This window comes from Merops nubicus, unplaced genomic scaffold, assembly GCF_000691845.1.
Source record: "Merops nubicus isolate BGI_N331 unplaced genomic scaffold, ASM69184v1 scaffold1915, whole genome shotgun sequence".
Classification (NCBI taxonomy): Eukaryota; Metazoa; Chordata; class Aves; order Coraciiformes; family Meropidae; genus Merops; species Merops nubicus.
In genome coordinates this window covers 25,866-38,311 of record NW_008607411.1, presented here as the reverse complement: position 1 = coordinate 38,311, position 12,446 = coordinate 25,866, and the positions used below count along the sequence as shown (strand labels likewise).

Here is a 12,446-nt window from a genome sequence, read left to right as displayed (position 1 = left end):
GCCCTCATATATTTATACACATTAATTAGATCCCCCCTGAGTCTTCTCTTCCCCAGCCTAAACAGCCCCAGGTCTCTCAGCCTCTCCTCATACAGCAGGTGTTCCAGTCCCCCAGTCATCCTCGTAGCCCTTTGCTGGAGACTCTCCAGTAGATCTCTGTCCCTCTGGAAATGGGGGGCCCAGAACTGGACAAAACACTCCAGGTGAGGTCTCACCAGAGCAGAGCAGAGGGAAGCAGGACCTCCATTGTTCTGCTGCACACACTTTTTTTAATACACCCCAGGATCCCATTGGCCCTCCTGGCCACAAGGGCACACTGCTGTCCCATGGACAATTTGTTGTCCACCAGGACTCCAAGGTCCCTCTCCACAGAGCTGCTCTCTAGCAGATCTCCTCCTAACCTGTCCTGGTGCATTTTATTCCTCCTGCCCAGGTGCAGGACTCTGCACTTATTCTTGTTGAACCTCATGAGGTTCCTCTTGGCTCAGCTCTCCAGTCTGTCCAAAGACTGTGGAGGAAGATATTCACATGGGGGGTTGGCACTGTTAAGGGACCACCAGAAGAGGCTGAATAGTAGGACCATGTTACATGGTGGAGGTATCTAAACTATCCAGCAGACTTCACAAAGCAAATCACCAAGTCCCATTAGCCAGTCTTGCCAGGTACTAGGAAATGGGGTTACCATAGGCAAGACACGATGAGGTCATCAACTAGTCAGAAACTGGAGTTCACAGATTAAGTAAAACCTTGGTCAGTGGCTTGATGACATTATCTACAGTCCTGGGTATTGATCCCTGTTGTCACACTGTCCACATTTTGAAGAAAGATCTTGAACTTTAGGCACTAAAAAGCAGAATGTGGTTACTGGTGTTCTTTTAGGGCAAAATCGTTGTAGAAAGAAGTTGGTTGTCTTTGGGAACAATAACACCCGAGCTGGATTTCCCACTAGCTGTGGTACAGTTCAGTGCAGCTCCAGCACTGGGGATTTTGGAGCAGCAGGAGGGAAATGAAATTCTCCATGACACAACCGCAATGACAGCTGAGTCAGCTCTGGCTCAGCACTGCATCATTAACAATTGATGAGTAACTTACAGCTGTGAGGGGGTGGTTTGACTGTTGTGGGCCTTTCTCCTGTTCTAACCTCAAGGGGTTACTGATGATGCTGACACTACGTGTACTCCCTGCTGGGGAAGGGTTTTGTACCTCAGCACAGGCAGTGGGTTTAGTCCTTTCTCCTTCGGCGTGACGCTCGGAGGCGTAACGGCCACGTGACGTTGAGGTGTCCACCATCTCCCCTTGTGCAGGCCCAGGGGAGAGACGTGGGAGAGAGGTCTGTGGGGTTCCCCTCTGGAGAACAGGGTTTGGACACGTCAGGCTGTACACGTTCCCTCTTTAAATATATTACCCAGCAAAGAGATTTTCGGTGGCACTGCTGTGAGTAGTAGAGGTTTTTTGGGGAAACTGGTTCCTGTTACTGTGGCAGTGCTGGGATCACCCACCACTTGTTTTTAAAGCTGTGTGGTCGAGAATCTAAGACTCCTCCTTTTGATTGTGCACGTAGCTTATCTCCAGCTTAATGGCTGCTCTTGCAGATCAAGCGTGAACCAACTCATGATCAGCAGAGTTGGGAATATATCCTGCTTCTATGGATCTTGGTCCCCAATCACTCTAACCCACATCTTGTGTAGACCTGGTACAGAAATGAGTAAATTCTGCTTTAGTTTCTTCAGAATTTCTGAGAACTGAAAGATGTTGTAGTTCTCCCCCCTGCTTCCCTATATTTGAGCCATTCCTCCTCCAGGAATGATTGACACTCATGAATCGCTGCTGTTTAGCTTTGAAGATCTCTGGCTTTGAATGATCATGAACAAAGAGATTTTGATGTGTTCAGCTCTGATGCTCACTTCCAGTTTTCCTCTCCTGAATTTCAGAACAATTGTCAAGTGTCTGAGTTTTCACATTTTAAAGTTACTATCCCTCAGGAGTGACAGTTCAGCATTTTCTTAAGTTTAAGACCTTTATGGTTTTCTCATTTGCTTATGCGGATTTCTTTGACACACAACTAGTCAGGAATCTGGAAATAACATTATGAAGCTAAGAAAGTACCTGACCGTGTGCACTGCTGAATGTGTGCACCCCCAGAACATCTGAAAGTCACGCTGTTCATTCCTCTAGGCTATCTACCACTGTATTGCCTCAGCTCTGCAGAGAGGTGTTGATTGGAGTTTGGTCTAAGCCCAGCAGTCATCGTACTGGGTTGTGGGTTTGGTACATGATGCTGTTCTCAGGACAGAGCCCCCCCAGAGCCGTGGCTGCAGCACCCTCAGATGCTGGGGGAAATGCACTGGCTTCTCCTTTTTTCTGATGCTGCAAATGAGTTCCCCAAAGGCACGGGGAATGTTTAAGTTAAAAAGACAAACAAACAATGAGCTGCTTACTGATGAATGCTGATGATGGTGAGTTTTGCTTCTTTTCTTTTTATGCATCAGAGCCCAGAATTTCCCTGCTGACATCCATTTCAACTGCTTGGCTAAAATGGTTTTGTTTCATCTTTGTAATGTATGCAAGAAAAAAGATTCTCTCTTAATGACACTCTCGGCCTTTCATTTGTGGTTTTTGTCCTCCCCAGAGATTGAGACAGTGAAGCTAGCCCGCTTAGTTTTTAGCAAACTACATGAGATCTGCAGCAACTGGGTGAAAGATTTCCCCCTCCAGCCGAAGCCCCACCGCTACTACGAGACGTCCATCCACGCCATCAAGAACATGCGCCGGAAGATGGAGGACAAGCACGTCTGCATCCCAGACTTCAACATGCTCTTCAACCTTGAGGTAAAAAGAGACCAAGGGCATATGCTAAACACCAGTTTCCACTCCATTCCATTCTACTGTGAGAATGAAATCCAGACCTGTGATGGACCTGAGGAGGACTGACAGTCAAGAGACAAACCTGCTCTCAGTTCAGTTGATATTCAGTAACCATTGCAGCAGTATGACATGGAGTTTCTCCATGGGGTATAGAGAATAAAAGAGCAAATTCCACAGGCTTCTGGTGAAATGGCTTCTAACTAAACAGGGTTTGTATCTGGCCCATCCTGCTGTAGCCACTCTTGTAGTGGCTGAAAGGCTGACTTGTCATTGTGCAGAATGCAGCCCAACTTTCATGAGTGGCAATTGATGTGTTGTTGCACCCTGTGATAAATCGAGGTGGGAGCCTCTCATCATCTGAAGATGCCCAGGAGTGGAAGAGGATTGCCCATGGAAATGAGGAAGGGGTTCACCTTACAGTCCATGGCTGAAGCCAGTAGTCTACGAGGAGGGTGCCTCTGTACTGCTTTCAACCCTTTCTCTTAGGAGGCAGATGTGAAATGCAAGAATAAGGAAAGAGAGTTTTAAAAAAAAAACAACCCAAACCACAGAACTTAAAGGCGAGTGGGGTGCAGTTCACACCAGAGTTTGGCAGCATCAATAATTCAGTGCAATTGGGGCCAGACTTTCCTTCATTAATTTATGTCAAACACTCATGCTTGCTCTTCCTTCAGAGATAAAACTGGACACTGGTGAATGGCAAATAGAGGAAAATGGCACAAATTTTACTTCTGGGATGAGATTGTTGCATAATTGATTCTTTATTACACACTGTCACTTTAACAACCGTCTTCTGCCCCATCCACGTTCTAGCTTTTAAATTATATTAATGCAAACAGAGGAAAATGTTTCCTTTGCCTGTCAATTGTCACCTTTCTTATTCCAATTTGTGTTGGAGCCCATTACTTAAAAATTACAATGCACAAATATTCTAGGCACTGAGATGGCTGTCAGGGTTGAATTGGCACTGACAGTGGGTTGGTGTGTTCTCTGTATGAATAGGCAAGGGAGCTGCTGTCTCTTGTTTCTCTGAGCAGATAAGCAGAAGCTGAGAAAACTGACTTGAAGATGAGTGATTTTACTGTATTTGATTTGTGACTGTAGTCACAATTATCTGATGAGAGGGAACATACTTTTCTTAAAAAAAACAGGCATCTAAGGTGATATGAATTAGATTTAAAAAAAAAAAAAAAAGAATGATGAAAGCAGAGTCTGGCTGGCTTCACATTGTAACTGTACTGACATTTCACCCTGGTGGTTGCCAGTCTTGATGCAGACTTCATGCAAACTGTACTGGATGTTCTTCTGTCTCTGTGGTTTTTGCAGCCACAAAAACTCCCACATAACTGGGTACGAATGGCACTGTCTGTTTGAGTGGAGTGCCTGAACTGTAGCAAATGGGACTGAGGGAGCTACACAGGTGACCCCTACACGGCACCTCTTGCAGTTCACAGGTAGAATTCATCAGCAGTAAGGTTGAAGCTTCCCACTGATGCAAGTGAAGACGATCTGAGTAGTTTATTTTTCCAAGTGGTGACTCTGCCTCTAACTGCAATTTAATAAGGACACCACAAATCTGAAGCTGAAAAGTTTTAAGACGATCCCATTAGCTGTTGGCTTTGCTTTCTCCTCAGTTGTTCTCTCGATGTGTTTCCATTGACAGGACCAAGAAGAGCAAGCTTATTTTGCAGTGTTTGATGGTCACGGGGGAGTGGATGCTGCCATCTACGCCTCCATCCATCTCCACGTGAACATGGTGCACCAGGAGATGTTTCAGCACGACCCAGCAGAGGCACTGTGCCGAGCTTTCCGGGTGACCGACGAGCGCTTCGTCCAGAAGGCAGCCAGAGAGGTGATGGAGTTACCCAGGCTTGACTGAGAGCGTTTGTCTATAAGTTCTGCTTGTGTTAGCAGGGGTGCTCCAAGTGCTGGGCTGAGCACAGGCTAGCAGTCAGCACACAGCTGTCCGTGCCCAGCTCATAGAGCTGGTGCCCACAGGTTGGCTGCTTCATGTTCCATAAAGGTGTCAGCCTCCAATTCTCACAACATCCAGTTCATTTAGAAGGAGGCTGCTGTTATTCTTACGTTCACATGCTAACTAGGATTAGTCCTTAGGGTGTTTGTTTCTTTTCCTCGTCTGTACAACGTATTTGTTTTCTTAGCTCCAGAAAGCAAGAATAAACAGATAACTGACTCTGAGGCCTCCTAAACTTATGCGAGGGCTGAGTTAAATGCAGGGAGCTCAAGATGCTTACAAATAAACCTCCCCCCAGGATTGTTAATATTTACAAGTTTCAGTCAATGAGAGGAAATTAAAGCGGAAGCATGGCATGTCACGAGCAGAGCCCAGCTCCTGAAACCTGATTCTGAGGCAAGGGGAGTCACAGGGTGAGATCAACTACTTGGCTCAGCCAGGTTGGCTCTGAGGGGCTGTCACCAAACAGGGAAAGCACTGCCTGTTCCTCCCTGGGAACAGGCTGTGTAATGGAACAGCAACGTGTTCTGTGCTCACGTTAAGCAGGAAAATGCTCTGAAATGGTTCTTATTTGCCTGTTTAAAAGTAAAGGCATTTTTTCACCCTATCCAGAGTCTACGTTGTGGAACCACGGGGGTGGTGACTTTCATCCGAGGAAATATGCTGCATGTGGCTTGGCTTGGAGACTCCCAGGTTATGCTTGTGAGGAGAGGCCAAGCAGTGGAGCTGATGAAACCCCACAAACCAGATCGAGAGGTGAGAACAGGCTGTTTTAAACACACCCGGGCAGTGTTTACCACTGAAGCTGATGGGTGCCAGCTTTACGTGGGCTGCTGGGGGCTGCCTCGCTGCTATCTCTTGGAGCATCAGCATACATTCCAGTTACCCTTTTTTTTGGGGAATTTGGTGTGGATTTGTGTGCAGATCCTGTGTTCTCACGTGGTGGGGCCTGCAGCCACCACCCTGCTGTGTCTGTGGAAACACCAGGTCTTTACTGAAGCTCCCTGAACACTCTGTCCAAACAACTCCCGTGTTGCCTTGCTGTTTAGGATGAGAAGAAGCGCATTGAGGCACTTGGTGGCTGTGTGGTCTGGTTTGGAGCCTGGAGAGTGAACGGGAGCCTGTCAGTCTCCAGAGCTATTGGTAAGAGTGGGCTCTCATTCCTTTTTCAGATTTGCTTTTCTTTTTAATTAAAAACTTTTCACTTTCTACTGATCAAAATTTGAAATGCAGCTGAAGATAGACCTGTGAGTGGTAATACCTGTGTTTTTCCTCTACGGTTTGAGGGAATAATTTCCAAATAATTGCTTTGACTTGGGTTAAGAGTTGTTGGCTCCACGCTGTGTTAATAAAAGGGCTTCGGGATGCTGTGGCTGCAAACCCATGGTCTTGTGTGTCTCTGTCTTGTTTTTCCCCAGGGGATGCCGAGCACAAGCCATATATCTGCGGGGATGCAGACTCTGCCTCCACTGTACTAGATGGCTCTGAAGACTACCTCATTTTAGCCTGTGATGGCTTCTATGACACAGTCAACCCCGATGAGGCAGTCAAAGTGGTGGCTGACCATCTAAAGGAGAATAATGGCGACAGCAGCATGGTAGCACATAAATTAGTGGCATCTGCTCGGGATGCCGGTTCCAGCGACAACATTACTGTCATTGTGGTGTTTCTCAGGGACATGAATGCACCAGTCAATGTTAGCGAGGAGTCGGACTGGACAGAGAACTCTTTTCAAGGTGGGCAAGAAGATGGTGGGGAAGACAAGGAAAACCATGGAGACTGCAAACGACCATGGCCACAGCACCAGTGCTCAGCACCTGCAGACCTAGGGTATGAGGGACGAGTAGATTCCTTCACCGACAGAACTAGCTTAAGCATAGGGTCCAGCATTAACCTGTTTGACGATCAAGGGTATTTAGACCTGGCAAAACCAGAAACTAGTACACCTCAGAGTGCCAAATGTCTGCCACCGGTTCAAGTGTTTAGTCCTGGCATACCAAAGAGTGCAAATTTGATCAACGGCTTAACAGTGAAGAACGAATCAGCAGAGTGCACCACGTCATCCATCTGTGGACAGAGCGGTCCCCGGGAGCACAGCGCTCCTCTAGGTTTGGGTGCTGCAGGGCCGAGCACCCACAGGGTGAAGGGTTTATCCCCCGTGTTCTTTGGGCTGGAAGATGAACTGTTCAAATCCTTGGGAAAACGAGCCGCGTCCTTCCACGTCCCGCTCTGTAACGGGAAGAGGCGACGAGGAGCCAGGCTCAAACCAAAGTTTCATTCACCACTCTGGGCTCGGGAGCCTTCCCACAGGGAAGGATTGAGCCTGTCCTTCCTGGCCCAGGGCCGTGGTAGCACGAGGCTGTGGGCAGGACACTCCCCGTGGCGGAGGCCGGCCGGTCGTAGCGCCTACAGCGAGAGCGTGTTTTTGATGCGCAGACAGAGTAGTTGTATATCAGATTCATACCTTCATCGATGCTGTAAAATGTAATCATCCCCCTCGTGTTCCCCCGTCAGACTCCCGCAGTAGACATTCCCCAAATAAAACTGGCATCATCAGAAAGCGGAAGAAGGTGGGCATTTCAGAACTGTACTCCAGTCCCCTGCGAAGCTCAAACCACGTGTAAATAGATCTAGGAATTAACAAATGTAGTTGTTTCAATCTCAGTACACCCTGAGCAATGCCACAGCCACCCGGCCACCCGCACACACAAGTATCCAGCCACATTCACCAGTGAGAGCCAGGCTGCTGGTTCACGGAACCGACACCGTTAGGGAACAGTCTGTGAAACTCAGAAAGCTGAACCTGCCTGAGGTATGTCTGTAGAGCAATATGTAAAGAAAGATTCTGGTTTAGAACTGCCAAATTTTTTTAGGGGGAGGGGGGAGTTTCCATAGAAGTGAAGGTGTGGGGAGTGCTTTTGTGTTCTGCTTTCTGTTTATTTCAGGCGAGCATTAAGACAAATTAGAGAACTACATCCACTTTTGCAGGTAGACGACTAAAAGCCATACAGGGTTTTACCAGGTAACTTAGGAACGGACAAACTAAGCTCCTGCTACTCTGTTTTCAGACTCCGATTGAGGTACAGACTCATAATTTACCTTTTTTTTCATGTAACATAAAATGTGGAATATGAAGAAAACTTTTTTGTAGTTTTTAAAGAAACATTTCCTATGGCTAGAGGTGCAGCGTAGGGAATTTCATATCTTTCTGGTGCTTGTAGTGGCATTTTCCTCATTTGTCAGTTTAGGAAACTGTTCTCAATTAGTTTTAATCGAACATGATTGTGCTTAATGCTTTGAGCCAACCTCTTTCCACCATAACTTCATCTCAGGTCTTAAAAGAAACCAACCTGTGGAGGTATTCAGTACAATAATACTGTCACTCAAGCCGCCAAACCAGAGAACTGCTTGCGAGAGATAATGAGCAACTTGATGAGCTGTTTGGTTTCTAGATGGCAAAGGCATCATTTAATGTGAAGTTGCAGCAGGATGGTTGGATGCTGTGCCTACAGGGAGCCTCACTGCTGCAGGTTGGTGTTTTCCAGCCCGTGCAGGATGCCGGGCTGCCGGAGCCATCCAAAGCAGACGGAAATACTGTGGAGGTGGATGAGCAGGGGCTGCACTTGGGGTCTAGTGCAGAGAGGGGGTGAGACTCCCTGACAAGCCAGAGCTCTGCTTTGGTTAAACCTGGGTTCAGAGGGGAAAGTGAGGAAGGTCAGTTGCCCTTATTTTTGTAAGCAGAGTGTTCTTGTCACACTGGGAAACGAAGGGGAGCCACTGGCTCTTCCCTTCTCTGGAGGTGACGCTCAGCCCACGGGGAGGCGGGTAACTGGGACGTGAGTGAACGGGCGGTTCCCCTCAGCTCCACTAAATGCACCTCCTGTCACTATCCTTTGTCACAGGAAGACATTTGGAGGAGCAGGAATAAAATCAGTCCTCATATGCGTTTCTTGTGCAATTCATATCATTTTAGCAGTAAGACTTTAATAACAGTATTAGTATTTAGCTAGCATTTGCAAAGTATTTTAATATTAAGTAGTCAGGAGATTATTCAACACGACAAGATGGCACGGTTTGAATTCTGCCAATTTCTGCTTCTTCTGTCTTTGATGCACTATTTTAAAAGCAATCTGATGAATAGCAAAAAGCGTTGTCAGTAGCCAGGAGTTGGAGCGTGGCTTTAGATTCCTTTGATCTTTTTCAGACTCTTTTTTTAATCTTACGGGATCATTGGCTCTTATCTGTCATCTTATTAAGCCTTAGCTGTTGTCAACGTTCTCTTTAGCTGCAGCATATGTTCCAAGTCAGATTTACCGAGGAAATTTGAGAAACCATGAAACGATAAAATATGCAACTCTGGGGCATCTCTGTGGTGCCTTTGTTTTAAATTATTCACAGTAATAATGACATGTTGAAAGTCCATCTTAGAGCTGCCTGTCGTGCTTTGGAGAGAAAGGTGGTGTAAGTGCAATTCTTCGTGTGAGTAAATTAGGACAAAACCGTTGTGGATGACAAAACTTCTTCCCAGTCCGCAGGAGCAGCTGAAGAGCACCGGACTGCGTGTGTTTTGGGAAGGATCTAGCTTTTTAGGTGTGGATTCATAAATGATAATTCTCATACCATTTATCTTGCTAGGAGAAAAAAAAAAAAAATCTACCATCATAGTTCCAGTGTGGTCAGGTAAAACCATTGTATAGGTAGCAAGTGTTCATTTCTTCACTAACTGCATATTTATAGAGTAGATAGGAACCATTTGTAAGGTAAGTCCTTTAAAGTTCTATAATATTAAAAGTAGTGGTTATTGGTCTGATATATGCTGCTCTTGATTCTACACACTAGACAAAAAAAGCAGTGCTTTGTGAAACGCAGTGTTTTCTCTTAATGCCACTGGTGATAGGAAGTAGTTCTCTTCAGTTCAAAATCCTGTGCCCTTATTTGCTGCTTGCTAACGTAAGCAATAATCCCTCTCTAATGGTATCTACGTGTTCTGTATCTCGTACTTTGATTGTCTATCTGGTGACAATGTAAAAATATTAGGCTAATATAAAAGTATCTAATTGTATTTATTAACTGTTGATACTGAGAATTCAGTCTGTGACCTGTGTTTTGTATTTTTATCGTGTATCTTAGTGGTGGTGAAATTTGTATAACGAATCTTTCCAATAAAGAGCTGAAGTATCCCTTTGCCGCGTTAACACAGCCCGCATCAGTTTCAGTTTACGTGTTTGCAGAGGTAGGTAGTGAAAACATTATTTTTGTTTTTAAATTGTGTTGGTTTTGAGAAACGGGCTCCAGGCGCTTTGTCTGGAGCGGCTCAAAACTCGCTCGTAAGCTCTTCACTGTGAGTACTGGCGGGATTGGCTCAATCCCCACGCTGGTAGTTTCCTGTGTACTTTTTCAATGTGCAACTCTGAGGAACGTCTGCGTTGCAGAGAGCAGTATAGCACCAGACCAGGGAGCTGTTAACCCATTTCGATTTGCACTAAAGGTGGGTGGAAACGCATGTATATAACTTTTCTTTACCTAGAAGTGCCATCCATTGTCCTTGCAAGCGAACACCATTCAGCGTTTGGTTTAGATTGCGTCGTAACACGGAAGGACAATGTCAAAGCAGACTTTAACTTACGCCACATTTATAGTGGTGCATCGTCATAGAAACTCCGCTCCGTTTTTGGAACACTGTGTGTCAGTGAGAAACGCGTTGTCCTATGGGCAGATAAGATGAGGCATAACGAGTTCAGTGTTATAGACACAGCTGCTGTAGTTCAGGTCCACTATCTCCACTAAATCCTCCCAACCCTGGCAATGTTCTGCGGGAAAACAAATGAGAAAGATTGGTCTAAATTAGGGGCTGTTTTAGCACAATTAACTCACCCCGCACTAGTCACATAAACAAAGCCATCAAAGGGGATACTGCAGCTTTGTTCATGCCTGTAATTTAGGGCAATCTTTCTTTAATTCATATCCTCTTTGCAACAGGAACAAAACTTACTACCCTTGTATCGTGTGCAATAAGTACTAATGAAGCATTAAGACAACCTCTGAGGTGAACGTTCGTATCCTTCTCCAGCCCTCGCTGATCAGGCGACCGCACTGTACTTGCCAGCATTAAAGCTAAATGACAAACAAACCCCACCTCTTAGGGTCTAGTACAACTCTTGTATGTCACAACTGCATTGTTAGTGTGGTGTTTTTTTTTTTTCTCTCTCCTTCACTCTGGAAAACATCTCGGAACAAGAGCAGGGGAAGCTGGCTGAGGTCACCCCCAGCACCTCCACTCCTGCAGCAGTACGTGTGCAGAGCCAGGCGTGCTGGTGGCTGCTGCACTGGGTGCTCCTGTTGACCTTTGTGTATTACCTTGTTCATCAAACTAAGGTGTTCTGTATGAAGTGAATAAATTAAAGCTAACCATTTAACAGTGTTGGGACTTCCCATTGGCATTCTTGTTCTACAGTTCACATACAAGTTTAGTTATAACCATGTATTAGTCATCCATATTTTATTTATGAAAGCTGTTTATACAGGAAAAACTGTTGAAGCTTTACCGATCTTAATAAAACCGTAATTTAAACCACACTTCAGATATTCTGTTTATTTAAGAGCTAACAAATCTGAATTAAGTGTCTTTCTTTACTGTGTGAAAGCAGATTTCCTTTGTGGGCCGTGTCACAGAGAGCAACACTATTCAGCTCTGGGCTGTGTGGTGACCCAGGGCCTATTGCAGCCCTGCTCTCATCTGTTTTACAGCCAGAAGGGGAAGGGAGAGGCTATGTAAATTAATTAGACAATTAAATTTTCCAAGCCTCTGTTCCCACCTCTTTTTTAAAAACAGGTTCTCCACAAGGTGAGCAAAGCATGATGGTACCAGCTCCCTTCTTGTCCCTGCAAAGGTTGAAACTCCAGAACCAATCCTGTGGCTCATCAAAATAATAAGAGGCCCAAGCTGCAGCAAATTAAGAGTAAAGCATCTGTGAGTGCTGAAGAGGCAGAGCTCTCTGATTACTGCTAATTGAGCTGTGTCTAATAATCAACATGCAGCCCTGTACAACAGTAAACACTCACAAGGCACCACCCAAGTGTGCAGGTTGTCACAGGCCCCTGTCAGGATGCAGGAGGTGGAAGAACCTGCACACAAGGCAGCTCAGGGCTGCACCTCCTTCCTGGAGCTGAGAAATACAAAACCAAGTTTGCATAAAAACTGTGGATCCTCCTCCATTCCTGTTTGAATATGGAAGATTTAAAGATTTGGTCTGGCTTCGACATACATAGCTTTAAAAATGCCAGATGGATTTCAGAGCTTTTCATTGAAAACTGAGGAAGAGTGGGACAGGTAGATGGCAGGAACAAGTTCTTCCATCAGCAGTCAGGCATTACAACAACATGGTACTTAAGGAGAAACCAAGCGTGGCCACAGCCTACAACCAACCCTGACAGTCCATCCCTACTCTTTCACTTATTTACACACAAATGTCTAAAAACTTCACATCAAATTTCAACATTCATTTTATTAACAAAGTGCAAACAGTTTTTAACTATGAATTGTACAGCACTGAACACTGTGGAACATTCACAAACATCAGTACAGCCGTTGAGACGAGGACAGCTC

The 12,446-nt window shown here is 45.6% G+C and overlaps 1 protein-coding gene across 1 annotated transcript in view; it reads left to right on the top strand.

Moving 5' to 3' along the window:
• PPM1E (protein phosphatase, Mg2+/Mn2+ dependent, 1E) overlaps window positions 1-7,328 on the top strand; it is a gene marked incomplete at its 5' end in the record, with an annotated part of 10,431 nt that extends 3,103 nt beyond the window's left edge. Inside the window, 5 exons of the mRNA XM_008939914.1 lie at window positions 2,630-2,829; window positions 4,529-4,717; window positions 5,453-5,596; window positions 5,890-5,983; window positions 6,259-7,328. Coding sequence (XP_008938162.1) covers window positions 2,630-2,829; window positions 4,529-4,717; window positions 5,453-5,596; window positions 5,890-5,983; window positions 6,259-7,328 — 1,697 coding nt within the window. The remainder of the gene's footprint in view (window positions 1-2,629; window positions 2,830-4,528; window positions 4,718-5,452; window positions 5,597-5,889; window positions 5,984-6,258) is intronic.
• Window positions 7,329-12,446: the final 5,118 nt, after the last annotated feature.